This window comes from Lepus europaeus, chromosome 12 (assembly GCF_033115175.1).
Source record: "Lepus europaeus isolate LE1 chromosome 12, mLepTim1.pri, whole genome shotgun sequence".
NCBI lineage: Eukaryota > Metazoa > Chordata > Mammalia > Lagomorpha > Leporidae > Lepus > Lepus europaeus.
The window spans coordinates 1,775,217-1,802,374 of record NC_084838.1 but is presented as its reverse complement, the minus strand read 5'-3'; the positions used below and the strand labels follow the sequence as shown (position 1 = coordinate 1,802,374).

Sequence of the window (27,158 nt, the reverse complement as noted above, 5' to 3'; positions counted from 1 at the left end):
CCTTGTGGGAGAGGCGGCCTATTAACATAGAGGGCGGGGCTTGCAGGCCGCGGCAGGTGCGCCCGCGGGGCGAGGCGCCGCTCAGCATGGAGGGCGGGGCTTGGCAGCCCCGGCAGGTGCGCCCGAGGGAGACCGGGCTCTTATTAGCATAAGGGGCGGGGCTCGCAAGGCAGTGCCGCAGGGCACCTGGCGCCCCCTGGCACGGGGGAGGGGCTTGGCAGCCCTGGCACCTGGGCGTCTGATCCTCCCACCCGGACTAGCATGGGGTGGGGCTTCGGCAGGTGCAGCAGGTGCGCCCAGCCTCCAGGCCCAGTCTGACTCCACACTCTTCTGCCCTCCCTGGGTAGGCGAGTGGTTTGCTCGCTTCAGGATGGAGCCAGTCCCAGCCAGGAAAACCCCACCTTGCCAAGGCTCGGGCAGGTTACGTTCAGCGAACATCAGGCACCGTGTTTAGTCCGTTTTGTTTATTGGTTCCCAGGGGGCTGGCATCGCTTTTCCAACGCGTGCCCGCCTTCCAGCCGACGCCCCCCGAGACCAGAACGCTGTCGGAGAGCAAGCCCGGACGCCCGCCAGGTGCTCTGGAGAGGGCAGGTCAGCGGCCGACGTGGGGACGAGCGGGGCCGGGGGGACAGCCAGGGCCGAGTATCCAGGTCCCACTGCCCCCCTTCCTCCCGCACTCTCCATCAGAAGGTCCAGTAGTGGCCTCGCAGGCTGGCGCCGGCCTCCAGAAAGCTCTGGCTGAACTCCACCTCGGCCTGGCTGCCCCTGGACTCCCAGTAGAGCACCTGCTGCCCACGGAAGGTCGTGGTGCTCCAGCTGTGGATGTCCCGGATCTGGGAGAAAGGGGCAGCCCGGAAGGAGCAGCTGGAGTGACGGCCAGCCAGCACACAGGGACGCGTGCACGTGGCAGGTGGACCCCCATGGGGCCCTGTCGTCCCCCCCGGGAAGCTGCGGCTCAGAGAAGTTACGCCACTTCCCCAGGACGCACAGCCAGCATCCCGGAGCTGGGTCCCAGACAGATGTGTCCAGTTCCAGAGGCCAGACAGCCGCCTCTAGGGAGCGGGCACCTCACCGGCCGAGCTCCAGCCTCCCAGAGCACACAAAGCCTCAACTTTCTGGCAGGCCGTAGCCCCGGCTGCCCTGCAGTCCACTGCAGGAACGGCCTTTAAAAGTGGTTAGGATGCCTGCGCGGGACCCCACAATCCTGCATCAGAGCGCCCGGGCTTGACCCTGGCTCCGCCCCTGCTCCAGCCCCTGGAGGCAGCAGGTGATGGCTCAGCCCCTGCCACCTCCATGGGAGGCCCAGATGGAGTTCCAGGCTCCTGGCTTTGGCCTGACCTAGCCCAGACTGGGGGCCTTTGGGGAGGGAATCAGCAGATGGGAGATCTCTCTCTCTCTCTCGCTCTCGCTCTCTCTCTCTGCCTTTCAAATAAAATGATAAAATGTTTTGAAAGTTCCTCTTTTTTCACTCTTGCAGATAGCTCCAGAACCATGCGTTGCTTCTCCCATCCCTGCGCTACTGGCTTCAAGGACTCTGGTCCAAGGCCAACTCAGGGGTCCCCTGGCCCAGCACCCTGGGGGCAGCTGTCCGAAACCACAGCCAGCCCTAATGGTCTCACCGTGATGTCGCTGGCGTTGGCTCCCTCGGCTCCAGGGGCCGTGCCGGCGGCCAGGGCGTGGATGGCTATGCGGGCCTGCGGGGCCACGCTGATGAAGAGCCGGCAGCCCCCTGCCCTCCCTCCATGCACACTGGGCGAGGGGCTCACGATCGCCCCCCGGGGTCCAAAGAGCTGCACGTCACATTCTGCAGGGCACAGCAGGTGGGCGGGCTGGGGGTGGACCACCTCAGGGACACAGCGGGTCCAGGCACAGCACCCATGCCAGAGGCCAGGGCAGCTCGCAGCCACGGAGCCGTGCGGGACAGTATGGCGTGGTGCCAAGATCGGGGTCCCCAGGAGGAAGCTCCCAGTGAACCCCACCCCCCCACTCCCTGGCCGAGTGACTTCAGAAAGGGCGCAACCCTCTGAGCGCACCCCGGCAGGGCTGGCTCCAGGAGCTCCAGCGGGGCCACGCACGAGGAGCCGCTCGGCACTGAGCCAGACACAGCCAGGGGCTCCCGCGCTGGCATCCACTGCTGTTCCCAGGAGCCCCAGCCGCCTGGCCTGCTGCGCGTGGAGAGGCCCGGGAGGCAGGAGCAGCGAGAACCACTCGGCAGCCCGGCCCGCGGCGCCGGCCCAGGGCAGGTGGGACGGGGCCCTGTGGCAGGACTTCCTCCTGCGGTCTGGGCTGGGAAGGCACCCTCGGGAGCTTGGGCCGTGGGCAGAGGGCAACACCCTCCCGGTCAGGGCTGAGGGGAAGCCGCTCGCAGAGGGGCCTTGAAGGAGCTGAGTGCCACAGGCCAGGGTGTGGGGCAGGGGCCGTGCTGTGGCCCAGGTCCTACGTCCACCCTTCTGGCTGCGTGGCTGGGAGACGGAAGCCTCCTCCCAGCCATGGGCGCAGACCCGGAACACCCGGGTCCCATCTGTCTCTGCGGCTCCCTGCCTGTCTGGCCCACCGCCCACTGGAGCTGGCCCCACCCAGACTCCACCACCCTGGGAGGACAAGGGCAGACGCCGGCACCGGCCGTACCTCGGTAGGTTTGCGGGGCAGGCCGGCTGCCGTGCCGCAGCACCACTCCGCCCCGCGGCCCCGCACGGCGCTGCCGCACCACCAGGGTGTTGCTCATGGAGACGAAAGTCGTGCCCGACAGCTCCCTGCACGTCTTCCTCCACGTGAGCCGGCCCCAGACCACCAGCATGTCCCCTGGGGAGCGGCAGGCGTGAGGGGCCGGCACCCGACTCTGGGGCGGCACACGCAGCGCCCCTGGTTAGGTTCAGTCCTAGCCATCGCACACTGGCCAGGAACTGGCTCCGAGGACCGGCCGTGGCATTAGTTCCCGCTAGCCTCAGCTTTGTCATCCTGGCTGGGAGATGGCTCTGAGGACAAGCGGCGGGCACACGGGTGGAGCAACCCGGCGGGCACACGGGTGGAGCGACCCAGCCTGGATGGGGCCCGTGGGCAGCATCGCTCGGGCGGCCCGGACATACCCGCGCTGCAGTTCAGGGAGCTCTCCAGCACGTGGAGGGTCACCACCTCGCCCAGGGGCCGCCCGAGGGCCACCGCACAGTCTCCCTGCCGGGCGCCTCGCAGGTCGATGGTTCCTGCCGGCTCCAGGAGCTGTCGGCCGCAGGCACCTGGGGGCCAAGGGGACACAGGTGAGCGGCCCAGGAAGGGGCCAGGGCGGGCCGGGCCGGGCAGGCTGCGTGGAACAGGGCTGCTTCCGGGCGCCCACGGAGCAGGCGGGGATGTGTGGGCTTGGTTCCTGCCCCTGCAACCTTGGGTTACCTGCCCCTGCTGGTGCCAAAAGCGAGGCTTCGTTCTGCTGGGCGGGGGGGGGGGGGGGGGGGGGGGGAGGGCCCTGGTACTGGCCCAGTGCGTGTACCCCAGGGACCCTCCCAACCCCCACAGCAAGGAGGACGGCACTAACTGGACTCCCCCAGATTTCCCTGGGGTCCGGGCAGGCGCCCCCGAGGCTGAGGAGCCGGGGGCGGGAGGCGGGTCCGGGGCCACTCCGGTGAAGCAGCAGCTCCAGCCTGGCCGGGAGCCGCGGCGTCCTCGTGGGGCGCGGGGCGGGCCGTCCCCTGCCCCGCACAGGGCCCTGCCCAGCAGCCCCGCACCGTCGCTGGCTTGGGCAAGTGCTGGCAGAAGTCGGCAGGCACGGGAGCCTGGGCCTGGGGGCCGAGGCAGGCGTCGTGCCGGCGCTGGACGCCCGGCCCGCAGGAGACGGAGCACTGTGGGGAGAGAGGGAGGGAGCGGTGGGCGCCGAGGACGACCACGGCCCGTCGGGAGCCCGCGTCGCCCTTGCGTAGTGCAGGAGGCACACGGGGTCTCTGTTCACAGAGAGCTGCGGCTCAGCAAGTTGGTTTGAGTCGGTCACGCAGGTGGCAGGCGCGGGGGTTCAAGCCGGGGTCCCTAACTCACCCTCGCAGCCCCTCTCTCTGCCTTCCCACCCTTAGGGCGGGGGCCTTCGTCTGCACCCCGTCGGCCACCACATGTGCCCTGGCCTCCTCCCAGCTCTCACGTCCACCTGGCCCCGAGGCACAGGGTCCTTCCGGGCGGGGGGCGTCTGCTCTGGGCCTGCTCCAGGCTGCGGTTCACCCTCGCCTCGGGGCCCGGCCCAGGTCGGCCTCGGCTCACCTCCGCTCGACTGGCATCTCCCAGCGTCTCTCCAGACTGCACGGCCCCCGAGGGCCCCGCTGCCCCCAGGGCTCCAGGCCTTGCTGGGGGCCCCCTCCCCTCCTTGCAGGAGACGGAGCCCCCCCCCCCCCAGTCCCAGCAGGCAGTCGCACACTTGCCTCTGTCCAGGAGCTGACCTGCCACCGGTAGGGACAGTCGGCGATGAGGCAGGGGACCCTGGCCTGGGGCCGCACCAGAGCGGCACAGGCCACCTGGTCCACCTCAGTGTCCTGGCCTTGGTCAAGCTGCACGCAGGCCACGGAGCGTGCGGCGGTGCCGAGGCCACAGCTGGCTGAGCACGGGCCCAGGGATACAACTTTCCACCTGCACAAGGAGGGAGAGGCTGGGATGCCCCAGACGGCACTGCCCCAAGGGGCATCCACCCGACCCCATCTCCTCCTGCTGGACAGGTGCCACCCTGCCCACCCTGCACGTGGGAATCGGACCGGCCTCTCTCAGAGCTGCACACAACCCCAGGCGGCCTGCGCTGGGCCGGGGTCTCCACCACGACCCCTTGCCACCCTCACGACGCTTCTGTACTGCCTGCCGGCCTGGTGAGGTGGCAGTGACCTGCCATGACCCCCCGTCTCGGCACCGTTCACACTCAGGAACCGGAAGCTTCTCTCAGGCAGAGCCGTCCTGCCCACCTGGCCCCCGCCCACCAGACGCCCACGGCAGTGACAGTCTCTCAGAAGCTGCCGATGTCCCCGGAGGTGGGACTGGGGGCGGCCACCCGGGGCAGGGGGCAGGGAGGACTCCCGGGACCGCCAGGCGTGCAGCGGGAGCCAGAGAAGGCCCCGGGCAGCAGGGGGGGAAGTGCTGAGTCAGGAATGTTCCAGAACAGCAAAGCGGCCAGAGCGGCCACAGCGACCCCGAGAGGCAGGCAGGCTCCTGTGTGCGCGCACACGACTCTGGTAAAACCCCCCAGTCACCTCTAGCAGCGATGTGCAGAGCCCAGGAACCAAGAGACGGCTGTGCCCGGGCGGCGCACGGACCCCACAGCTATGAGCCTGGAGACGGCTCGGTGCAGGGGCTGAGGCCGGGAAACACTGCCCGCAGCGGGTGGCAACCCCAGACCTGGACTCCGGCACACCCAAGAATGTGGGACCCGGCGAAGGGGAAGCGGGGGTGCTGCTTAGTGATTCTGAAAATTGAAGCGTGGTTGCCGCTCTGCGACCTATTCCAAGCGAATCTCGAGGAGTTTAGGGTTCGAGCTCACAAGGAAATGGCTGGCGCTGTGCCGCAGTGGGCCAAGCCACTGCCTGTGACGCCAGCATCCCGTATCAGGGCGCCGGTTCGAGTCCCGGCTGCTCTGCTTCTGACCCAGCTCCCTGCGCACATGCCTGGGAAAGCAGCACAGGACGGCCCAAGTCCCTGGGCCCCTGCACCCACGTGGGAGACGCGGAGGGAGCTCCTGGCTCCTGGTCAGCCTGGCCCAGCCCCGGCTGTAGTGGCCATTTGAAGAGTGAACCAGCGGATAGACGCTATCTCTGTGTGTGTCCCTCTGCCTTTCAAACAAATAAATACATCTTAAAAATGAATACATAAATTGAAATGAGGAGCCGGCACTGTGGCACAGTGGGTTAAAGCCCCAGTCTGCAGTGCCGGCATCCCATATGGTGGCTGGTTCGAGTCCCGGCTGCCCCACTTCAATCCAGCTCTCTGCTGTGGCCTGGGAAGGCAGTGGAGGATGGCCCAAGTCCTTGGGCCCCTGCACCCACGTGGAAGAAGCTGCTGGCTCCCAGCTTCAGATCGGCCCAGCTCCAGCCATCGCGGCCAGCTGGGGAGTGAACCAGTGGGTGGAAGACCTCTCTCTCCCTCTCTCTCTCTCTCTCTTAGCCTCTGCCCCCCTGTAACTCCACCGTTCAAATAAATAAATCTTTTTAAAAAGTTGAAGTGAGATCTTCTCTGCAATAGAGATTTCTTTAAAACCAGGGGACAGACGGGCAGGTGCCGCGGTGGAGAGCCGGTGGAGCGGACGCCCACCCTCTGCCTTGCCTCCGCGCCGTCCTGACGAGCTAGGCGTTCTCACACCAGCCCCTCCCCCACAGCCGCACGCCCACGCCCCAGTGACCCTCTCGGGGACCTCGAGCCTGCAGCCGAGTCCACCCAGGATCCGGTTGGGCAGCGCCATGGACACACCACAGGCTCGGCCTGCGCCACGGCTGTGCCACCGCCCGTGCGGCGACTCACCTGGGCGGGCAGGGCTCCAGGCCACAGGCCTCGTGGGGCTCTGGGCGAGGCAGCCCCTGGCACTGAGCCTCCGTTAGGATCTCCTCGTCGCCCTCGTCCTCCCCGCGGGCCCGGGCACAGTACAGCATCCTCCGCACAACCCCGCCCCCACAGCTCGCGCTGCAGGCCGCCAGCTGGTACCGCCACCTGCGGGAAGCGCAGTCAGGGGGGGCCAGCCCCTCGGGGGGCTCCCAACCAGTGGGGTCCCATTTCCCCAGATCGGGAAGGGGCCAGAGCCAGGCGGGAGCGTTCTCTCTGGCGCCTCCTTTAGATTTCTCCCAAGAGGCTTGGTCCAGCGGGTAACATTCAGACAAACCCATTTCTCAGAGGGGAGGCTGAAGGCAGAGAGCAGAATCTGTCCGGGGAGGGGCGTCAGGCTCATAAGGGACCCTGCCCGGGCGGCCCACCAGCCCGCCCAGCCTCCCTTCCCACCCCGGTGTACCAAACTGCCGGTGCCGGTGCCCTTGTTAGCCCCAGGAAACCCCGGGCCAGGTCTGCCTCGCCTCCCTTACCACTGGGCCCCCAGCGCCTGGGCGCAGCACAGGCTGGGAAGAGCAGGAGACACGCGCCCCTGTGCCCAGGCGTCCCAGGTCCCCTGAGCAGCCAGGGGGCTGGGCTCGGAGCTCGGGCACGGCCAGGATGCAGGCCTGGCTCCCGGGGAAGGGGCCCACCTGGGGGGGCAGGGCTCTGAGCTGCAGTCCTGGAAGGGGTCAGGCTGGGGCGCCGGCCAGCACTTGGAGTGAGGCAGGGGCACAAGGCGCCCGCCGTCGGGCCTCACGCAGCGCACCGCCAGCGGCACCCGGGCCTCTCCGCAGGTCGCCGGGCACGGGCCCAGGGCCCGGGTGTCCCACCTGCAGGAAGAAGGCCAGGCTCTGCCGGAGGCCGCAGCCGAGGTGGGGCTCCTCCCCCTGCTCAGCCTCCCACCCGCTCACCGTGCAGGGCAGGGGGCGGCCTGGCAGACCCCACGTTGGTCCCTAGGCTTGCTCGCCGAGTGGCACAGCTCCTCCTGGACCAGCGTCCTCAGGACGGCGTCCACGCATCGGAAACGCAACTCCATAAGGCCTGCCGGGAGCAACAGAACCCCCAGGCCGCGAGGGGCGGGCTCAGCAAAGGCTGACAGCTCAGCAGACCAGCCCGGCCGCTCAGGAGCTGTGCGAGGCCTGCGCCCCTCTGCGCCTGCCCGGAGGTCACTTATAAAAAACGCAAGAGGGGACACACGGCGGGGGTGCTCGGCAAATGGTGCCTCTGTGGTTTGCTGAGACGCGTGGGCAGCCCCGCTGTGTGGACGGCAGGCCTTCAGCCCTGCAGTTAAGGGGCCCGCGTCTCGTATCTGAAATCGAATCCCGCTCCTGGCTCCAGCTTCATGGTAAAGCAGACCTGGGGAGGTGGTGCTGATGGCCATGTCGCTGGGTCCCTGCCACCCTCAGGAGAGACCTGGATGGAGCTCCTGGCTCCTGGCTCCAGTCCAGCCCAGCCCTGGCTGTTGCATGCATTGGGGGAGTGAACCAGAGACCGAGAGCTGTGTGTGTGTGTCTGTGTGTCTGCCTCTCCAACAAATAAGTAACAAATCTTAAAGAATTGCTATATGAGGGCTGGCGCTGTGGCACAGCCGGTTAAGCCGCCTCCTGTGATGCCAGCAGCCTGTATGAGCACCAGTTCGAGTCCCAGCAGTTCCACTTCTGATCCAGCTCCCCGCTGATGCGCCTGGGAAAGCAGTGGAAGATACCCAAGTAGCTGAGCCCCTGCTGCCCACGTGGGAGACCTGGATGGAGCTCCTGGCTCCTGGCCCCAGCTGTTGTGGCCATCTGGGGACTGAACCAGCCAATGGAAGATCTCGCTCTCTTTCTCTCTCTCCCTCCCTGTCTTGCAAATAAGTAGATACAACTTTGTTAAACATAGGTCTGGGCAAACACTCTAAAAGAAGGCAAAGCCGGCATTTGTACGTCCATATTCACAGGAGCACACCCCACCACAGCCAAAACGTGGACGCGTCCACCAGCAAATGAGCGGTAGCGTATGACGGACAGCGCCCGGGAACGCTCAGCTGTCACGACAGCGAGGACCTCGGTGGACATCCTGCTAAGGAAATCAGCCAAACGGCACACTGCGCGATACGTGCGTTCCCCAGGGAAAACCTGGACAGACAGGAAGCTCTGCTCCTAGACACTGACTCCCTGAGCCGTGCCTGCCTGTCCGGGCAGTCTCGCGTGACCCCGCTGGGCTGTGGAAGCAGTGCCCCACCCGCCCCAGGCACCAGCATGGCCTGCTGCCGCTGCCTCTCCCTCTCTGCCAGCCCATCGGGGAGGCCCTGGCCCAGCGTCCTTGTGCGTGGGGTGTCGGGCGCACGCGTGCTGTGGGCACGCATGCTGTGGGCTGTCTACCGGCCGCCTCCCATGCCTGGCAGAGCCCGCAACACTCAGGCTGAGAAAGGTGGCGCCGAGCGCTGACCGCCGGCCCCTCACCTCGCCCACAGGACACAGAGCACGGCCCGGCCACAGGAGTCCACACAGGTGCAGCTCGGGTCCCCGGGCTGGCAGTGCCCAGTGGGGGTGGAGCCTCCTCCCTCAGAGACTTGGTGTCCAGCTGCAGGGCAGAGCGACAAGCTGATGCCGGGGGTGGGGTGCCCACCTGCAGCCCCCAGCCTCCAGCCGCTCCCCAAGACCCCGGGCACCTCCCTGCTGCCGGGGAGGGGGGAGTGTGTGGTTTCCCAGCCCCACACCCCCCGGGCCATGTCCTCACCCCAGGCCCCGTCTCTGTCTCTGCAGGCTCCTCATCTGTGGGGGTGGGGTCTGCAGGCAGGGGCCGCTGGGGGCGGGGGCTGACCAGTGCCGGGCTCTAGAGCAAGGACAGGCAGGGAGAGAGTTGGCACAGCGGCTGATTTCATCTAGAAGGGTCAGCCTGGCTTGCAGGGCGACGGGAGCTCCCAGGAGGCCCTGAGTGCTGGAAACTTACTCTCGGGCCAGGGCAGCAGCCCGCTGTGCAGGAGCTGCCTGGCTCTCCCAGCCGGACAAAGGCCCTGTAGCCCCAGCCCCTGGCGCCCAGGACACTCACCAGACCCCAGCCTAGAGGACACGCCATCCCGACACAGGGCTCCAGGGGGGGCAGCTGCTCGGCCGTGGAGCAGGGCCCCGTGGTCACAGGCACCTGCAGGCCGTCGGCGCCCTGCGCACACGTCACGTTCTCCAAGGCCAGGCCAGAGCCAGACACCTCGCCGCTGAGGACGGCACGGGACAGTCGCCACGCCCTGCCCAGCCTCCCAGCTCCTGGGGGGCAGGGAGGCCGGGAATCTGCTCCCTGACACCCAAGAGCCCCAGGGGAGGGGGGCCCCAAAGAAGCAAAGCTCATAGCTCTTCCCCGAGCCTCGGAGTCGCCAGTGCCCATTCGGCCTGCACGGTGGCCAGGCTGCAGTGGGACAGGCCCATCCCTCCCGCCTCCCAGAGGCCAAGGCTGGCCCCAGGACGTCGCTCCCTGCCCCACGGCAGAGGCTGAGAAACAAGGGCCAAGCAGAATCGCAGCCAGGCTCAGGAGGGCAGACGGGCGCCCGCCGATGCCAAGCCTGAGCACCGAGGGGCCGTGGCAGCTCTGTGTTGAGGATTCTGAGGCCGGGTCGGGTGGCAGAGGGAGAGAGTGGTGACTGACTGACGTCTGCGGCAGATGGGAGACGGGAGAGGGAGCCCAGGGCCCTGGGGGGACCCCCACGGACAAGACCACCCTCTCCCCGCCAAGCTGACGGCAAGGCTGAGCAAGCCGTGGTCAGTACGGACACGGAGGCCACCGTGGACAAAATGACAGTGGTGACAAAGTGACACCTGCTCCACCTGCAGTTTCTCCTCATCCCCACCGCCCTACGGGAGCAGGGTCCCTTCCCTGTTTGGGGAGTCCGGCAGGGTCTCCAGGACAGAAAGGGATTCCAACAGCTTGTAAGCCCCCAGCACGATCACCCGTCACCCAGGACACTGGGTCAGACCAGAGGGGACTTCAGAGTGGTGGGACTTGGTGCTGGCCGTGCCGGGGAGGCCGTGACCGCACTCACCTGGTGGGGCAGGGCTGGGGGCTGCAGGGCTCCACTGCTGCCGGCCGCTGGGCCCCTGCTCTGCACCGGGTCGGGGGCAGCGTCCTCAGGCGCCCACCCGGGGCCTCCTCCACGCAGCGCACCGGCCGCACCCGCAGGCCTCCGCCACAGGAGACGCTGCACGGGCCGAAGTCCCCGGCTGCCCAGCTGAGGAGGGGGCGCGTCAGGCTGCCGGCCAGGTCCCCAGGTTGGCTCAGGGGGACAAGGCAAGAGGCAGGCGGGTCTGCCCGACCAACTCTGCCCCTGGTCTCGGCCGGACCTGTGTCCCCCAAGGGGGCTGGCCTTGCAGAACTGTCCTGATGGACAGACCTGAGCCTGTGGACCCTGGACCACGGTGGCTGCCCGGCCTGTGCCCAACAGGGGGCACTGGAGAGGGCGCTGCCCCGGTTACCTCCAGGAGTGACCCCGGCTGCCCCCCCAGGGCGCTCATCTCCCCCTCGCAACGAGCGCCGAGCTCGGGGCTCCCACACAGGATGGCGGGGTGCCACTGTGTCCTCACCAGCTGAGCCAGCCCCACAAGCCAGGGTGACCCGCCTGGAAGCCCAGGGAGAGCCCGGTACTCACTACGGGGGACAGGGCTCAGGGACGCAGGGCTCTGGCCACGCGGGTGGCCGGAGGCTCCCTCGGCACCGGGCAGTCTCCACCCACTGGTTCTGGGCCTGGTCCAGGCAGCTGTAGGTCACCCAGCGCAGCCCTGGGAGGGGACAGGGGGGCTGGGCCACCTGGGCGTAGCCGGGCGGTGCTGGGGGCCGGCCCTCTCCCGGCCTCACCTGCCCCACAGCTCACGGAGCACGGCCCATGCACTGCGGCCCACACCCAGGCCGGCCGCTGCTTGGGCTGGAAGTAGGTGAAGGTGATGTCGGGGCGGGAGAGGGCGCCGTACTCGTCTCCGTACCGCCGGTAAACCTGCATCGAGGTGGACAGAGTTCGGGGCCTCGTCCTGTGGGATCCCCAAGGCTTGTCGTCGAGGCCACCTCCCCCAGGAAGCCTTCAACTTTTCACTCCCCCATCTTTGTACGGCTTTGCCCAACAGCGCTCTCCAGGGCTGACCCCGTGCCAGACGCTTCGCACCGCACAGCCAAGGGCACCTCAAGGAGCTGGGGGTGGGGTGAGACTCAGCAGGCGATGGTAAGCGGCTGTGTGGTTTTGGGGATGGAGCATCATGGGAGCAGTGCAATTGATGGGGCAAAGAACAAGGATCTGGGGGTGCAACCAGAGATGGAGCTGAAGCCCAGGGGTCGGCAGGAAGGGCCGGGATCCCAGGGCGCTTGGGGCTGGCCGGGGCCTGGGTTTGACCCTCAGAGCGCTGGCGAGGGCCTCAGCAGGGCGCCTGGCCGGGAAGGGACCGAGCCAGCCCGGGGGCAGAACCGGGACGAGGCTACAGACGACACTCGGCACCTGTCCCCCACGTCCCACTCTGGCCGCCCACCACAGGCCTCTGGGTTAAAATGGGGACTCAGGCCCACCGGGAAGCCCCACGCGGGGGCCCGGAAAAGGCTCAGGAAGCCGTGTGTCCGTTCACACCGCAGGGCTGCTGGCAGAGCCGCCGGCAGGCACGGGGAGGCCGCTGAGCTGGGCCACCGGGAGACAGGGAGCGGATGCTCTGTCCCCTCAATCCACCAGCTGCAGGGGCCCCCACGAAGCTCCCCAGGGCTGTTCTCACTTCCCCACCGGGAGCGACGGAAGTTCACATCATTGAGGACTCGCCCACATGAAGCCTTCTGGGGTCCCCATGCCTCTGTCCCAAAGAAACCGGGGGAGCCCACAGCCACCGGGATCCTCCACACAGGGACGCTGCCCGCACTGCACGGCCTAAGTGACCTGGCATCGGTGTCCAGTCCTGGGTGCCGGGCTCCCTGCGGGGGCCGCTCCTAGCCCTCCCAGGCAGGCGTCACACTCCGGCCTGCGGGTGCCCACCCCCTGCCCGGCCCCGCAGCACCTGCCTCTCCCAAACCTGGGCTCCTGCCTTCCTGGGGGGCTCCTGGCCCCCGCTCGGGGCCTCCTCCTTACCCACCCTCGGAACTCCGGGGCCTTCTCCCAGGGCTCCAGGGATGGGGGCTTACACCCGCGCGTGGGACGGGGCACTCCGCCTGGCACAGAACCGCGTCCCCCTGCTCGGCCACTGAATGAATGAATGAGTGGCGGAACAAACGATGGGCAAGTGAAGAGGCAGCCCGGGCCCCCAGGAGGCCGCCGGCCGGGCACCTGGACCTCGATGTCCCCCGGGGCGGGTCCCCGGATGTGGATCTCCTCGAGCTGGGGCAGCCGGTCCTCGGTGAGCGTCAGCCTGTACTCCACACGGCTGTCCTCCAGCGGGGAGGGGTGGGTGGTGCTGGGGGAGAGGCTCGCGTTCCCGGCCACCACGTAGCGCCCGCGCACCCGCACCGCTGGGGGCAACGACACAAGTGAGGCACAGCACCCCTGCGGGGGCCTGGGGAGGAGGGGCAGGAGGGTACAGTGGCCCTGGGCACTTCCCCAGCTCGCCGGGCCTCCTGGCGACTCAGCGCGGAGACACCCCGCTCTCCTCGTGCACAGGCTCCGTGCCCCCCCACGCACACACACACGCACACGCCTTCCCCACACGGGGCCCCACGCCTCGCTCTGGCGCCTGCTGAACGCTGTCCCTGCGTCCTCCAGAACTCTACACAGGCTTGGCGCCCGAGGATGCCCGGGCCAGCGCCCTGCCTCCCCACTCACAGGTCCGCGTGTCCCTGAGCGTCACGGAGCCCGCCCTGCCCGACAGGCTGCCCTGACATCGACCTCTCCGGGGGTGCCAGGGTCCCACCAGATAGGAGTCTCTTTGCTTAGGGCTGGCCAGGGTGGGGCCGGCACACCTCACAAGGTGACGCCAGCCAGGTGACCGTCCGCATGAGCTGTCACCCCATCAACCGCTCGTGCCCCCCAACACTGCACACCCACTGACAGCTCTGAGTCGTGGGGTTTCGTGTTCGGACCCCTCCCATGCTCTCCCCACGCGCCTCTGGCTTCGGATGACATTGACCATGGGGGTCTTTGCAGGGAACCAGCACCCCAGGGTGGTCTGAGAGCCCCCCGAGCCTGCCGTTCGTCCCGTCGGCTCACCCAGGTGTGTGAAGAGAGGCCTGCGGTTTGCCACGTACACCCTGGTCAGGTTGGGCGTGACCGTCAGAAAGGTGACGTACTCTAGGGAGAGGCAAGAGGCGGGAAGCACGGGCCACGTGGTCACGGACACAGCAGTCACAGGGCCGATGCCTGCCGGCAGAGAAAAGCCAGCGAGGCCCCCGGGGCTGCCCCGGGCGCCAGCGAGGCCCCTGCCACAGGGGGCGACAGAAGCCGGGCTGCTGGGCTCAAGTCTTGGCTCCGGCTCCCAACTGCTGCCTCCTGCCAGTGCACTCCCTGGGGGGCGGCAGTGCTGGCCGGAGTGGCAGGGCCCCCACCATCCACCTGGGAGGCCTGGATGGAGTTCTGGGCTCCTGGCTTCAGTCCCGCCCAGTCCCAGCTCTTGTGGGCGTTTGGATGGGAGTGCTGTCTGTCTACCTGTGCCTGTGTGAATGCTCCTCCCTCTCCCCTCCCCTCCCCTCCCCCTCCCCTTCATCACCCTCCCTCTTCCCTTCCCTCCCCCTCCCCCTCCCCCCCTTCTCCTCCTCCCCCTCCTTCTCCCCCTCCCCCTTCCCCTCATCCCTCTCCCTCTCTCTTTCTCTCTCTGGAATAGAAGCAAACAAAAACGCAGGCTAGGGGCCGGCTGTGAGGGGGCCGTCCTGGCTGGGAGGGAGGAGGCAGCCCCAGGGTCTCGAGGCGCCGTGGGGCTCCACATGCCGAGACACACTGACGTTTGCAAATGATGTTGGCCCTCTTATAACGAGGCCAGAGTCCACAGCTTTCCAAAGGGTGGCCTGGCGTCCCTCTCGCCCACTCGCCCTCCCACCACCTGCTGGGTCATCCCCCACCACAGACACAGGTGTCCGCCATCAGCGAGGCACCCCACTCCCGGTGGCGGCGGCACCGCCCACCCGAGCCTGCCACGGGGCAGGGGTGTGGCAAAGGGGAGACCCGCAGGGGTGCAGGACGGAGCCCGGGAGCCCTCACCTCCAGCCCTTCCGGCCGTGAAGGAGCCGTTGTGTGGGCTGCAGGTGCTGTTGTCCCCGCCACACACCTGGCACACGTCCCACACCTGCCGGGAGTCCAGCCGACCGTCACAGCCAAACGTCTGTGCAGAGGACAGCGGCGGGGGGCTGGTGTCATGGCCGACATCACAGCCCCGCCCGCTCTGAGGTCCCCGGGAGGCGCCCTGGCGACGTGTGCCCGGGAAGGGAGCTCCGAGCGCTCCCGAGACTTGTCCAAGGTCAGAGCGCGGCTCTCAACCCAGCCTGACTCAAGTTCAGCTCTGCCTCCCCAGTGCCACGCCCCTGCAGACCAGCACCGCAGGGGACAGACTGGCCGCAGTGGCCGGAGGACACCGCGCTCACACCTACCCTGCAGCTGCCCAGCACGCACAAGCTCAGGGCCCCGTCCTCCTGAGGGCCACTTGGCACGCACCGGGTCCCATCCAGGAAGTGGGCGCCACGCCGCACCATGAAGCTTTCGCCAACGGCCCGGCACACGTGTCTGCACAGGGCGTCTCCTGCGAGGGCGGAGGGGACCCCGCCAGGAGCAGGTGGGCAGGGGGCCTCTCTGGGACCCCAGGTGGCCCTGTGGGCATGGTCCACATGGGCCCTCCTCCCGCCAGCCCCTGTGGCTTCATCCTGTGTCAGGTCCCACCCGGCACCTCCCCTGCCCAGGAGGGGGAACCTGCCACCTCCTCCGTGTCACATTTCTGAGACGCAGGTGGCACAGCATGGCCTGGGTGAATCCACAGCCTGTGGGGCGCCTGAGCCCCGCTCTGACCAGCAAGGGGACGGTGGGGGCCGCCCCCAGCTCCAGCCCACCTCGGCTGTACCGCGCCGCCGCCTCCCAGTGGTAGAAGGAGACACTGTCTGGAGCGAGGCGCAGGGGCTGGCTGTCGGTCTGCGCGCACTGCTCAGACATGAAGTCTAGCTGGGTCCTCTCGCAGGCCTGGGGAGGAGGCAGAGTCCAGGCAGGGCGGGCGCCCCGACACTGGGAGACAGCACAGCGCCCTGCTGTGCGGGCTGACAGCACGGGTGTGGCCACGGCATGGGGTGGCGACAAGAGCACCTGTCGGTCTCTGCCGAGAGGGAAACCCAGAGACCTGGGAGGGACACGGCAGCGAGCAGCGAGAGGGGAGAGGCTGCTCCTGGCACCGTCGGTTCCCTGGACTGAACCTGGGCAAGCTGGATGTGCCCAGTGGGACCAGCCCGGCACAGAGCGACCCCGCACGGATGAACAAATGGGTAAATCCGCAGACACTGGCAGTGTGTCGAGGGGCGGAGAGGATGGGCGAGCCTGAGGTCTGACCCCGGAAGGGGATGGGCGGGCCCCGCGGCGCTCTTCAAAATGGTTCATTTTACGCAACGTGACTTCTGCTCCGTTTGCAGGCAAAGGACTCGCCCTCCCTGGGGAGTCTTGGGGTCCTGGTGCACTTGCGGGAGGGGTGGGTCTTGGGGTCCTGGTGCACTTGCGGGAGGGGTGGGTCTTGGGGTCCTGGTGCACTTGCGGGAGGGGTGGGTCTTGGGGTCCTGGTGCACTTGCGGGAGGGGTGGGTCTTGTGGTCCTGGTGTACTTGTGGGAGGGGTGGGTCTTGGGGTCCTGGTGCACTTGCGGGAGGGGTGGGTCTTGGGGTCCTGGTGCACTTGCGGGAGGGGTGGGTCTTGTGGTCCTGGTGTACTTGTGGGAGGGGTGGGTCTTGGGGTCCTGGTGCACTTGCGGGAGGGGTGGGTCTTGGGGTCCTGGTGCACTTGCGGGAGGGGTGGGTCTCGGGGCCCAGGTGTGCTCTGGGGGCAAGATGCTCCACGGGAGGGGTTGCTGTGACCCTAGTGTCTCAGAAGTGTCCTGGTGGATCCACGGACGAATCACTGGCTCTCGCCCCCCCCCCCCCGGGACCCAGCACCACCTGCTGCCCCAGGGGCCCTGCCCTGCAAGGCTCCGCTCCCCGGGACCCACCCTCGGCAGCGTGGCAGAGCCTACCTGGGTGTTGCACAGCTCCGCCTGGAGGTCGGCTCCGTCGCACGTGCGCCCCCCGAAGGCAGGTCTGAAAAGAGACCGGGGGTGAGAGCCAGCCAGGGTGAGTGGTAGGCCACTGACCCCGATGGGAACAGCGCCCCCTCCAGGCTGTACCTGGGATTGTCGCAGCGCCGCCTCCTGGTGACCACACCCCCACCGCAGGAGCGTGAGCAGGGACTAGCAGGGCCCCAGCTGGACCAGTGGCCGTGCACGGCCGCCACGGGGGTCAGCTCCGCCAGGGAGCGGCAGTGACCCTTGGAGCACCACTGCAAGTCAAGAATGGCTCCATCTCCCACCCACACGCATCGTCCCACCACGGACCCCGGCCTGACACCGGGGGCACCCGACACCCCCTCACACACAGGGACCCCACAGCCACAGGGAGTCCTCACACAGGCGGTCACAGGCGCCCCCATACACGCAAACTATGGGTTTGGAAGCAGACACTACAGGAAGAAGCAGACCCCACCCAGAGGCCAGGAGCACCCGCACGCAGCTCCCTCCCCTTCCCACTGGCCTTCTCCACGCCGCAGGGTGTCCCGTCCAGGAGAGGGACGAGGAGTCGGCTGCAGCTGCTCCGGTCCAGCGGGTCCGTGTGGCAGGAGAGGGCCTCGCACACGTCCTAACGGGGCACAGGCGGCCGGCTCAGGGGCTGCTGGGCCGCTGGGCCAGCGTCCAGCGCAGCCGTCCCTCCTGGGCGGCAGGACACCCTGGCACAGCCGAAATGCTGTTCCCAGGGCAGTGGCCCAGAGACCCTGACCAGGGCCCACTGCACTTGTAGGGTCCACGAACTGTTTTAATTTAGACACAGAAGAGAAAAAGGAACTTCTAGGTGAAATATGCCCTGGTACACACACTGATACATTCGTGTTTCTAAAGAACACAGGTGGACAGTTCACACACTGAACACCGATTCGGAAAGAATTCTTAGTTTTTGCAAAGGGGCCGGCCAGAGCAGCCCTGGGGGAAGTCTGTCTTTGGGGGTGCCTGCCCCTTCACCCCCTCTCCCCACCAGTCACCCTCCTGCTCTGGGTGCCCTTGGAGTGGCCACTTACGCCAGGAAGCCCTGTGTGCTGACCCCAGCCCGCGGAGGGGGATGCCCGGGGTTACCCCTGGGGCTGGAAGGCCCAGCTACATAATGGGGAGGGGGGGGCAGCAGAGAAAAGCAGCTGCCAGGGTGGATGGAGCGCTGGGGCCAGCCTCGCGGGCCTGGCGCACAGCAGGTGCGCACCGTGCGCTCGGGGCTGAGCGGGCGGGGCACTCACGAGAGGCTCGCGGGCGAAGGTGCAGGCGGCGGCCGAGGGGCCGAAGGCGACGCGGCACTGCTCGTCGGCGCCGTAGTAGAGGCCGGGCTGCACCTCGGGCGCGCGCCTCACGGGCGCGGCCCCTGGCGGGTCCCGCACACAGCGCGCCCCCCCTGCGCTGCGACAAGACCCCAGCTCACGCCCGGGGCGGGTGGGGCGGGTGCAGGGCTGGGCGCGGGTGGGCGCGGGTGGGCTGGGCAGGAGTCCCTGGCAGGAAAGAGGGCCGCCGGGGAGGTGGGCCGGCGTGGAGGGGCCGCGCCCCCGGCCGCTACCTGAGCAGGCTCTGCAGCTGCCGGCGGCTGCAGGCGGACCAGGACAGGCCCCCGCGGGCGGGCGCCGCGCCGTCCGACGCCATCACGTGGCCGCTGGGGCCGCAGCTGCTGCCCGGGGCGCCGTCGTGCTGCAGGCCGAAGCTGCGGGCAGGGGGCGGCACTGAGGGCGGGCCCCTGGCTCGGGCCCCTGGGGCGCCTGCGAGTCCGGGAATCCTGGGGGCCCCTGGTCCAGCCGCCGGCGGACGGTGCGAGGTGCGGCGGCCGGCCTCGGGTCCCCCCTCTGGTTGTTAAATGGCAAAAGGACGTGAAAGTGCCGGCCGGCTCCACGGGCGGGGCGGGGCTGCGCCGGGTAAGAACACACCGGGGTCCCTTTTCAGCGCGGACGGACAATGTCAGCTTCGGGCAGCGGCAGCACTCCCGGGGCCAACAGGCCGTTAGGGGACGCCGGCCAGAGAAGGCAGGGGCGTGGTCATGGCTGCAAGGCGCGGGCTGCACCTGCTCGGCCCGGCCTGCCAATCAGACGCCTGAAGGTGCAAGACCGAGACTGAAGCCCCGCCTTCGCCACGCCCCTGAGCCCAGGGGAGGGCGACGCCCACAACGTCATCGCAGCCGTGGAGGGCAGTGGCTTCCAAACTCCAGCGGAGCTGAAGGTGGGGCTCCAAGCGAGGGGAGGGGCTGAGGGCGGAGCCCGCTGAGGGCGGAGCCCGCTGTGGGCGGAGCCCGCTGTGGGCGGAGCTGTGGCACCTGCAGCGTCCGGCAGCCCGAGGGGTTGCTGGGCAACCAGGATGGACACTGTTTACTTTGGAAATCTCCGTACTGTGTGAGTTTTTACCCGCAGTGTTCAAACTGAAAAGTTAAAACTCAGGGGGAACCCAGCAAGCAGCGGGAGGGAGCAGAGGTTCGCCCACGAGCGTGCCCGAGGTGCACGACGGAAAAAACCCGGGAACAGCCCGAGTAGCCAACGAGTGGGGGTTGGCCCAACAAGTTAGGGCTTGGGTACACACAGGCACATGCACGCGTGTGTCTGTGTGAGGCCGGGTGTTCAGCCCAGCTGTCAAGGCACCAACTGGAACACCACATCCCGGATCTGACTGCCAGGGTTTGAGTCCCAACGCTGCTGTTTTATTTTTTAAAAATTTATTTATTTATTTGAGAGGCAGCGTTACAGACAAAGAGAGGGAGAGAGAGAGAGAGTTTCCCATCTGCTGGTTCACTCCCCACTTGGCCACAACGGCCGGAGCTGCGCCGATCCGAAGCCAGGAGCCAGGAGCTTCCTCCAGGTCTCCCACGTGGGTGCAGGGGCCCAAGGACGTGGGCCATCCTCCACTGCTTTCCCAGGCCATTAGCTGGGAGCTGGATCGGAAGTGGAGCAGCTGGGATTCAAAGTAGCGCCCATGTGGGATGCTGGCACCGCAGGCAGAGGCTTAACCGAAGCCACAGCGCCGGCCCCCAACTCTGCTTCTGCCTCCAGCTCCCTCCCAGGCAGGCAGGCAGCAGAGAGGCTGCAGTAGTCAGGTCCCCGCCATCCACGTGGCAGATCCGGATGGAGGCCGCCACTCCCCGGCTTCAGCGCGGCCCAGCCCACACCTTTTCAGGAGTCTGAGGAATGACCAGCTTATGAGAGCTCTGTCTCTGCCGCTTAAACTGGTGCAGTGGGCAAAGCCGCCGCCTGCAGGGCCGGCATCCCCTATGGGCGCTGGTTCAAGTCCCGGCTGCTCCACTTCTGGTGCAGCTCTCTGCTATGGCCTGGGAAAGCAGTGGAAGATGGCCCAGGTCCTTAGGCCCCTGCACCTGCATGGGAGACCCGGAAGAAGCTCCTGGCTTCGGATCGGCCCAGATCCAGCCATTGCGGCCAATTGGGGAGTGAACCAGCGGATGGAGGACCTCTCTCTCTCTCTCTCTCTCTCTCCCTCTCTGTAACTCTGCCTTTTAAATAAATAAATAAAAATGCATAACAACTCAAAAGCAGATCGCAAGGCAGTGCACAGCAAACTCGATGTTGCAGATAAAAAACCGCGTGCATGGAAAGACTGAAATGGGGCACAAACTGCGAAGACATGGCGGCTCCGGGTGGCGGCCTGCGGGGAGTTCTCACTGCCGCCCTTTCCTGGCCTGAATCTGCAGTCGCAGATGTCCCCAAGCTTCCTGGTCTGCCGGGGTCAGGGATGGAGGCCTCTTCGGTGGACTCAGACCTGGGGACCCCGGGCCAGATCCTCAGCTAGCACCTGGGGCGCTGGTGGGAGCGCATACCTGTGCCCGATCTCGTGGGCGATGGTGACCCCCAAGTCGAAGCCTGTGTCCTCGGTGATCAGACAGCTCCAGGAGGGCGAGCAGGCGCCCCCCAGCTGGGTGACCCCCCGCACCTGCCGGTTGCCATCAGGCAGCTCCAGGTCAAACCTCGGCAAGAGAAAAGTCACCAGGGCGACCTTGGTGCTCGCCTGTGCCCGGGCCGCCTTTGCAGAAGGTGGGAGAGGGCGCAGCTGTCCCGGGCGTGCTGGCTGGCCACGGGGAGCGGGCTACCTGGTGACATAGAGGACCAGGTCGGCGTGCCTGGGGTCCGAGTCGTCTGCGGGGTTGACTGTCCGGCTCCACTCACACACGCTTAGCAGGGAGGAGGTGATGTTGGCCGAGACGTCTGGACCTTGCTGGGGGACCGGTAGCAGAGCCGGCGTTGGAGGGACCTGAGCCGCGCCGGGTGCTCACTTCCGCTGTTTCTCGGCCCGTGCTCAGAACCCTGCTACGGCCCCAGGTTCCAGGCGAGCACACCGAGGCTCGGAGAAGCGCGGTCGCTCAGGTCTGGGCGGCTGCTCCACGGCACCCACAGGAGGCTACGGAGGACAGGGACGGCAGCCACCCAGGGCTCCCGGTGCCGCGTGGGTGCTGAAACCCAGCTCGGTGCCTACCTCCGGCTCCGTCAGGATGAGCATCCCCACCAGGTGCACCCAGAACTGCGCCCCCAGGGACGGGTCCCTCAGCAGCTCCGACGCCTGTGGGAGGGAGGGGAGAGAGCCCGTCTGTGGGCGCGGCTGCTCCAGGTGCTGTGGATGTCCCCAGGGGCCCCAGGGTGGGGCAGGAGAGGCCATGCCACCAGCATGGGTGCAAGGTGCCGATCCTGTGCTGGGGGTCAGACGCCCCTCTGGGCCTCCCCAGGCAGCCCATTCACATGAAGGCAAGCAAGTCTGCCCCAGTGGGGAGCCAGCCCCCATGGGCCCTCTAGAATGTTCCTTCCGATGCTGCTCCTCCCACAGCCCCAGCTATTAAGGCCATCTGGGGAGTGGACCAGTGGATGGAAGACCTCTCTCTCTCTCTCTCTCTCTCTCTCTCTAACTCTGACTTTCAAATAAACAATAAATCTATCTTTAAAAAAAGAAAAACTTGGAGGCAGCCGTGAGCTTGAGGCCGCTGGTTTTCAGAGTTCCTAAGAAGAGAAGGCGTTGCCCGAGCACTTCACCGTGAGTGTGGACCGAGGTTGCACACAGGAGGGACAGGGAGTGCGTGGCTGGGGGCCCAGGGCACACCTGCGGGCAGTGCGGGGTCTGAGGGTGCCCCCGCCTTGTCTCCTGCACAGGTGGGCAGACCCCAGCTGGGGGCCCAGGACACACCTGCGGGCAGTGCGGGGTCTGAGGGGGCCCCCGCCTTGTCTCCTGCACAGGTGGGCAGACCCCAGCTGGGGGGCCAGGACACACCTGCGGGCAGTGCGGGGTCCGAGGGGGCCCCCGCCTTGTCTCCTGCACAGGTGGGCAGACCCCAGCTGGGGGCCCAGGGCACACCTGCGGGCAGTGTGGGGTCCGAGGGGGCCCCCGCCTGTCTCCTGCACAGGTGGGCAGACCCCAGCTGGGGGCCCAGGGCACACCTGCGGGCAGTGTGGGGTCCGAGGGGGCCCCCGCCTGTGTCCTGCACAGGTGGGCAGACCCCAGCTGGGGGCCCAGGACACACCTGCGGGCAGTGCGGGGTCCGAGGGGGCCCCCGCCTTGTCTCCTGCACAGGTGGGCAGACCCCAGCTGGGGGGCCAGGTATCCTGAGAAACTGGAGCAGCCTGGGGGGTGGCAGTGCCGCTCCCAGCTCCCCCACACCCCCTCCCCACCTGGGGGGTGGCAGTGCCGCTCCAGCTCCCCCCACACCCCCTCCCCACCTGGGGGGTGGCAGTGCCGCTCCAGCTCCCCCCACACCCCCTCCCCACCTGGGGGGTGGCAGTGCCGCTCCAGCTCCCCCCACACCCCCTCCCCACCTGGGGGGTGGCAGTGCCGCTCCCAGCTCCCCCACACCCCCTCCCCACCTGGGGGGTGGCAGTGCCGCTCCAGCTCCCCCACACCCCCTCCCCACCTGGGGGGTGGCAGTGCCGCTCCAGCTCCCCCCACACCCCCTCCCCACCTGGGGGGTGGCAGTGCCGCTCCCAGCTCCCCCACACCCCCTCCCCACCTGGGGGGTGGCAGTGCCGCTCCAGCTCCCCCACACCCCCTCCCCACCTGGGGGGTGGCAGTGCCGCTCCAGCTCCCCCCACACCCCCTCCCCACCTGGGGGGTGGCAGTGCCGCTCCAGCTCCCCCCACACCCCCTCCCCACCTGGGGGGTGGCAGTGCCGCTCCCAGCTCCCCCACACCCCCTCCCCACCTGGGGGGTGGCAGTGCCGCTCCAGCTCCCCCACACCCCCTCCCCACCTGGGGGGTGGCAGTGCCACTCCAGCTCCCCCCACACCCCCTCCCCACCTGGGGGGTGGCAGTGCCGCTCCAGCTCCCCCCACACCCCCTCCCCACCTGGGGGGCGTCAGTGCCGCTCCCAGCTCCCCCACACCCCCTCCCCACCTGGGGGGCGGCAGTGCCGCTCCAGCTCCCCCACACCCCCTCCCCACCTGGGGGGTGGCAGTGCCGCTCCAGCTCCCCCCACACCCTCTCCCCACCTGGGGGGTGGCAGTGCCGCTCCAGCTCCCCCCATACCCCCTCCCCACCTGGGGGGTGGCAGTGCTGCTCCCAGCTCCCGCACACCCCCTCCCCACCTGGGGGGTGGCAGTGCCGCTCCAGCTCCCCCCACACCCCCTCCCCACCTGGGGGGCGTCAGTGCCGCTCCCAGCTCCCCCCGGCCCCTCCCCACCGAGCCCGCTGAGACGAATGTCCTGCTGTTCCTAGGACAGCGCTCAGAGCTTGCTCGGGGGGTGCCGCTGTCATGTTCTGTGGCTCCACACACGGAAGCTGGTGAACACGGCCTGCGCGGTGGACTCCTTGGCATGGTGGAGCCGGCCACACGGCTAGCACCGGGTCTCACGTGTGGTGTCCCACACACTCTGTTAGGTCACAGGTGGCAATGAAGTTGGGCTGCCTCCTTGCGTCTCTGAGATAGTGGTTAGTGGGGAGCAGCCCCCCAGCCCCCTCCCCCAGGCGCCAACGGGAGGGGGGCCCACAGATGCCTGCAGGGAAGGACGACAGACACGTGCTTGGCCAGCGATGACCTGTCCAGGCGGGGGCTCTGGGGGATCTGAGTAGGGGGGAGAGGCCCGGAGAGGCCGGGGTTAGGGCGCAGAGGGACTGGCGCCGCTCACAGCCGCTCGCCCGCAGCGTTGACTGAGCCTGCTGTGTGGACGCTGGGGGGACCCGGGCTGCAGGGCGGCCCCAGGCTAAGGGACCTGAGCCGTGAGAGGTGTGGGCGTTCTGTGGCCCTGTCCAGTCCCCTGCAGGGGATGGAGAGGAAGAGCAGTCACGCCCCTCTCCCACCTCTCCCTGCGGTCCTCGGCCCCGAGCCAACCCCAGCCGCGGGCCTGTGCCCAGGTTCCACCTGCTGAGTTCCAACTCCCAGACAAAGCAGACATCTGTCCCGAGCCCGGGCACGGCCGCAGGGCGCTGCCCCCAGCCGAGCAGACTCACGATGTGGAGGTTGGTGAGCACGTAGCGCTCCGTGTCCTCCTGGTGAGCCTGGTGGACGTCGGCGCCCACGGCCACCAGCAGCTCCAGGTGCAGGATGTCCCCTGCCGCCAGTCTTCGTCTCCTCCTCGAGGGGCCTGCTGGGGGGAGGGGGGCTGGGGTGGAAGCTGCCGGCAAGCAGCTGAGCTAACAGGAGAGAGCCCAGCCGGGGCCTCCCACCCTCTCCTCCCGAGCTCCACCCTGCTGGTGACTGGGCACCTGGGGCACGCAGAAGGGCGGGGCCGGGCCTGGATCTAGCAGCTGCCTGGGCTGCCACTGGGGGAGACCCTCAGGGGGCCACAGGTCCCCCTGGGCTGCCCCATGCCTGGGCTCTCCCCTTGCTCCTGAAGATGTCCCCTTGGTAGGCCAGGGTATGCTGCACAGGCTCCCGGACGTCCCCAGCAGTCCCCTAGCGGCCCTGCCCGCCCTCTCCCGGGAGCTATACCTGGTACGGTCTCTGGGGCCCTGGGCCTGTGGACCAGGCGACTCTGGGCCCCGCCCCAGTGAGGCAGCGGCTCCCTCCGGAGGTAGCGTGGGTCCCCGCCCACCAGGACGGTGCCCGCCTGGAGAAGAGACACAGCCTTAGGACACAGCTCCCCTCCCTCCCAGCGGGACTGTGTGTCCCCATCTCTGCAGGGCAGTGGGGGAGCCTGGCCCCTTCTGGGACTGGGTTCGTTGCCTTGCACCCCTGGCCCAAACTCTGATCCCTGCTCAGGCACCGAGCCCAGGAGAAAGGCCTTGGTGGGGTCCCACGTGGATGGGGGTGGGCAGGGCTGTCGGGCTGAGCCTGCACACCAGGGCGCTGGTCTAGGGGCTCTGGCTCACTGGGTGCTCCCGGCACGGTGCATCGTGACGGCCCTTGTGTAGGCAGGCGGCCCCCACTCCTACACAAAAGGCAGGTGTCCTGGCCGCCTCGGTGGAGACGCCAAGACGGTCAGAGGGACGGTAACGAGCAGCAGGGCCCGGATCCGAACTCGGAATCTGACTGCAAAGCCACCTTCTCGTCACTCCCTGGTGCCCGGGAGTCAGGAAGCCCGGGTGTGCACCTGGCTCCGGCACCTGCTGGGTAGGGGCTGGGAGCACTCACTCGGCCCTGCGGGGCCCGCCTCCCTCCGTGGGCCCTAGGTCCCCGCCAGCTAGAGGGGCTGCAGGAGACACCTTCACACCCGGGACCCCAGGCCACACCCTCAGCACAACCTCCCCCTGACGCTGGTTGAAGCCACCACCTACCCAGGGGCCTGCAGGGTGTGGCCGCCTGTACAGCAGTGGGGGGGGGGGGGTGGCCCTAGCAGGCGGAGGGAGGCATCGGCCCTAGGCTTGCTGATGGAGGAGGGGACCCGCAGGCCCTGCTCGGGCCGGACGGAGCAGAGGAGGAGCTCCCCCAGGGCGCTCGGACAGCAGCCCCCGCGCCTGTCCTCACGGATGGCCACTTGGAAGGGGGCGCTGCAGGAGGCGGGAGCCACCTCGCTGGCCCTTGCTGCCCAGGGGAGCGCTAGCCAGGAGGCGGGGGCCTGGGTTTGAGTCCTGCTCTTCCCAGCTGGTGGGTGGCAAGCAGCCCACTCTCCCTGCGCCTTGGCCGGAGCTGGACCAGTGTTTGGCCACCTAGCCCGGGCCCTGCGACAGGTGTGTGATGTCCTGCGTCACCCGAGAAGGCGAACGGAGCCTCTGAGGTCTCTGAGAGAGACGGAGCCCAGGGTAGCCCCCTGCCACGGGACAAGGTGCCTGGCGTGGCCTAAGGGGAGCAGAACTGGTGCCTGGGGATGCAACACGGCGGGGAGCAAGGCTCCAGCCCCCGTGCCCAAGTCTGCCCCCATCCCTCCAGACCAGTGGGACGCCCCACCCTCTCCCCGGGGCCACCAGCCCATTTCCGCCCTACTGGAAAATGGGCCTGGCGTCCCACAGGCCTGCAAGCCACAGGCGCTGGGCAGAGCGCAATCCAACACCAACGGTTATTATTAGTATTATTATTATTACTCCCATCCGAGAGCCAGGCAGAGCTTCCATCTGCTAGTTCCCGCCCGACACACACTGGCCAGGCAGGAGCTCGATGCTGGGGGCTCCTGGGAGCTGGGCAGTGGACCCGGTTCTCGCAGGAGGCTGGTGGCAGCTCAGGCTGCTGCCTCCGGGGCTCTGTGTTGGCAGGAAGCTGGGGTCAAGAGCCAGGGGCGAGCACTGAGCCCACGCAGGCGGGCGAGGGACGAGGTTGCCCTCCCCGCTAGGCTGGCTCCCCTCCTGCCCCAGTGCCTGTCTTGTTTCCCACAGAAAGAATAAATATTTATGCCCGAAAGCACAAGGAGCCTGGACATCCGCCAGCAAGGCCGTGGGACACAAGGCGCCCGAGGGGGACCATTCCCGACAGGCAGCCCCGCGCTATCAGAGCTGCAGGAAGTGACCGGGTGAATGAACCTCCCCCACTCCTCCCTCGGATCCCCCCCACCAGAGACTCCCAGACCCCTGACTCAGCGCTGGGGTTGGGGGAGGGGGTCCCTGCAAGGAAGGGCCTGAGAAACGCCCCTGGCCAAGCAGACCCTGGAGCAAGGACAGCCCCAGGGCCAAAGAGAAAAGACCCGCCCCCAGCTCCAAGGCCCGGCACCAATGTTGCAAGATGAGAAGGGGAGAGAAGAGGCAGGAGGGGGCCGACGAGGAGGGAGAGGGGGCAGAGGGCCAGAGAAGATCCCCGCCTGGACTCCCACAGGGAGCAGCTTGCACGCTCTTGGGTGAGCCCCAGGCTGCCGTGGAACTGCCCCCCCCGGACCCTGAGCTCCAATCCCTGCACCTCCAACCGCCTCCCACCTCCCTGCCCAGCCAAGGGTGTGAGCCCATGGGAGGACACACCCACTCGCCCCAGGGACCAGAGGGTCCCCCAACACCGGGCGCTCTTGCAAATAAGCCCACCTGCTGGAAATCGGCGAGTGCCCCGCAGCCCAGGAGAAAGAGGGCACCGGTCAGGGTCCCCCTCACGAGGGCCACCTGCAGCTGCCGGCCTCCCGCCCAGGGCCGAGCCTGGCTCATCCTGA

General features: G+C 68.1%; 1 protein-coding gene across 1 annotated transcript; it reads right to left on the bottom strand.

Moving 5' to 3' along the window:
- Window positions 1–459: 459 nt before the first annotated feature.
- On the bottom strand, window positions 460–27,158 carry ADAMTS13 (ADAM metallopeptidase with thrombospondin type 1 motif 13). Its single transcript, XM_062207269.1, has 30 exons — window positions 27,037–27,158; window positions 24,587–24,704; window positions 24,106–24,242; window positions 21,155–21,238; window positions 20,772–20,896; window positions 20,502–20,648; window positions 18,252–18,392; window positions 17,941–18,097; window positions 17,193–17,297; window positions 16,790–16,941; window positions 16,640–16,703; window positions 15,484–15,610; window positions 15,031–15,179; window positions 14,645–14,765; window positions 13,661–13,741; window positions 12,785–12,966; window positions 11,350–11,485; window positions 11,144–11,273; window positions 10,541–10,726; window positions 9,559–9,751; window positions 9,247–9,342; window positions 8,970–9,090; window positions 7,440–7,569; window positions 6,469–6,654; window positions 4,395–4,599; window positions 3,527–3,830; window positions 3,087–3,233; window positions 2,629–2,802; window positions 1,620–1,804; window positions 460–833 (listed from the first exon to the last, which is right to left on the bottom strand). Exons 1-30 carry the CDS (start codon window positions 27,151–27,153, stop codon window positions 684–686), a joined length of 4,350 nt encoding a protein of 1,449 aa, XP_062063253.1. The 5' UTR covers window positions 27,154–27,158; the 3' UTR covers window positions 460–683.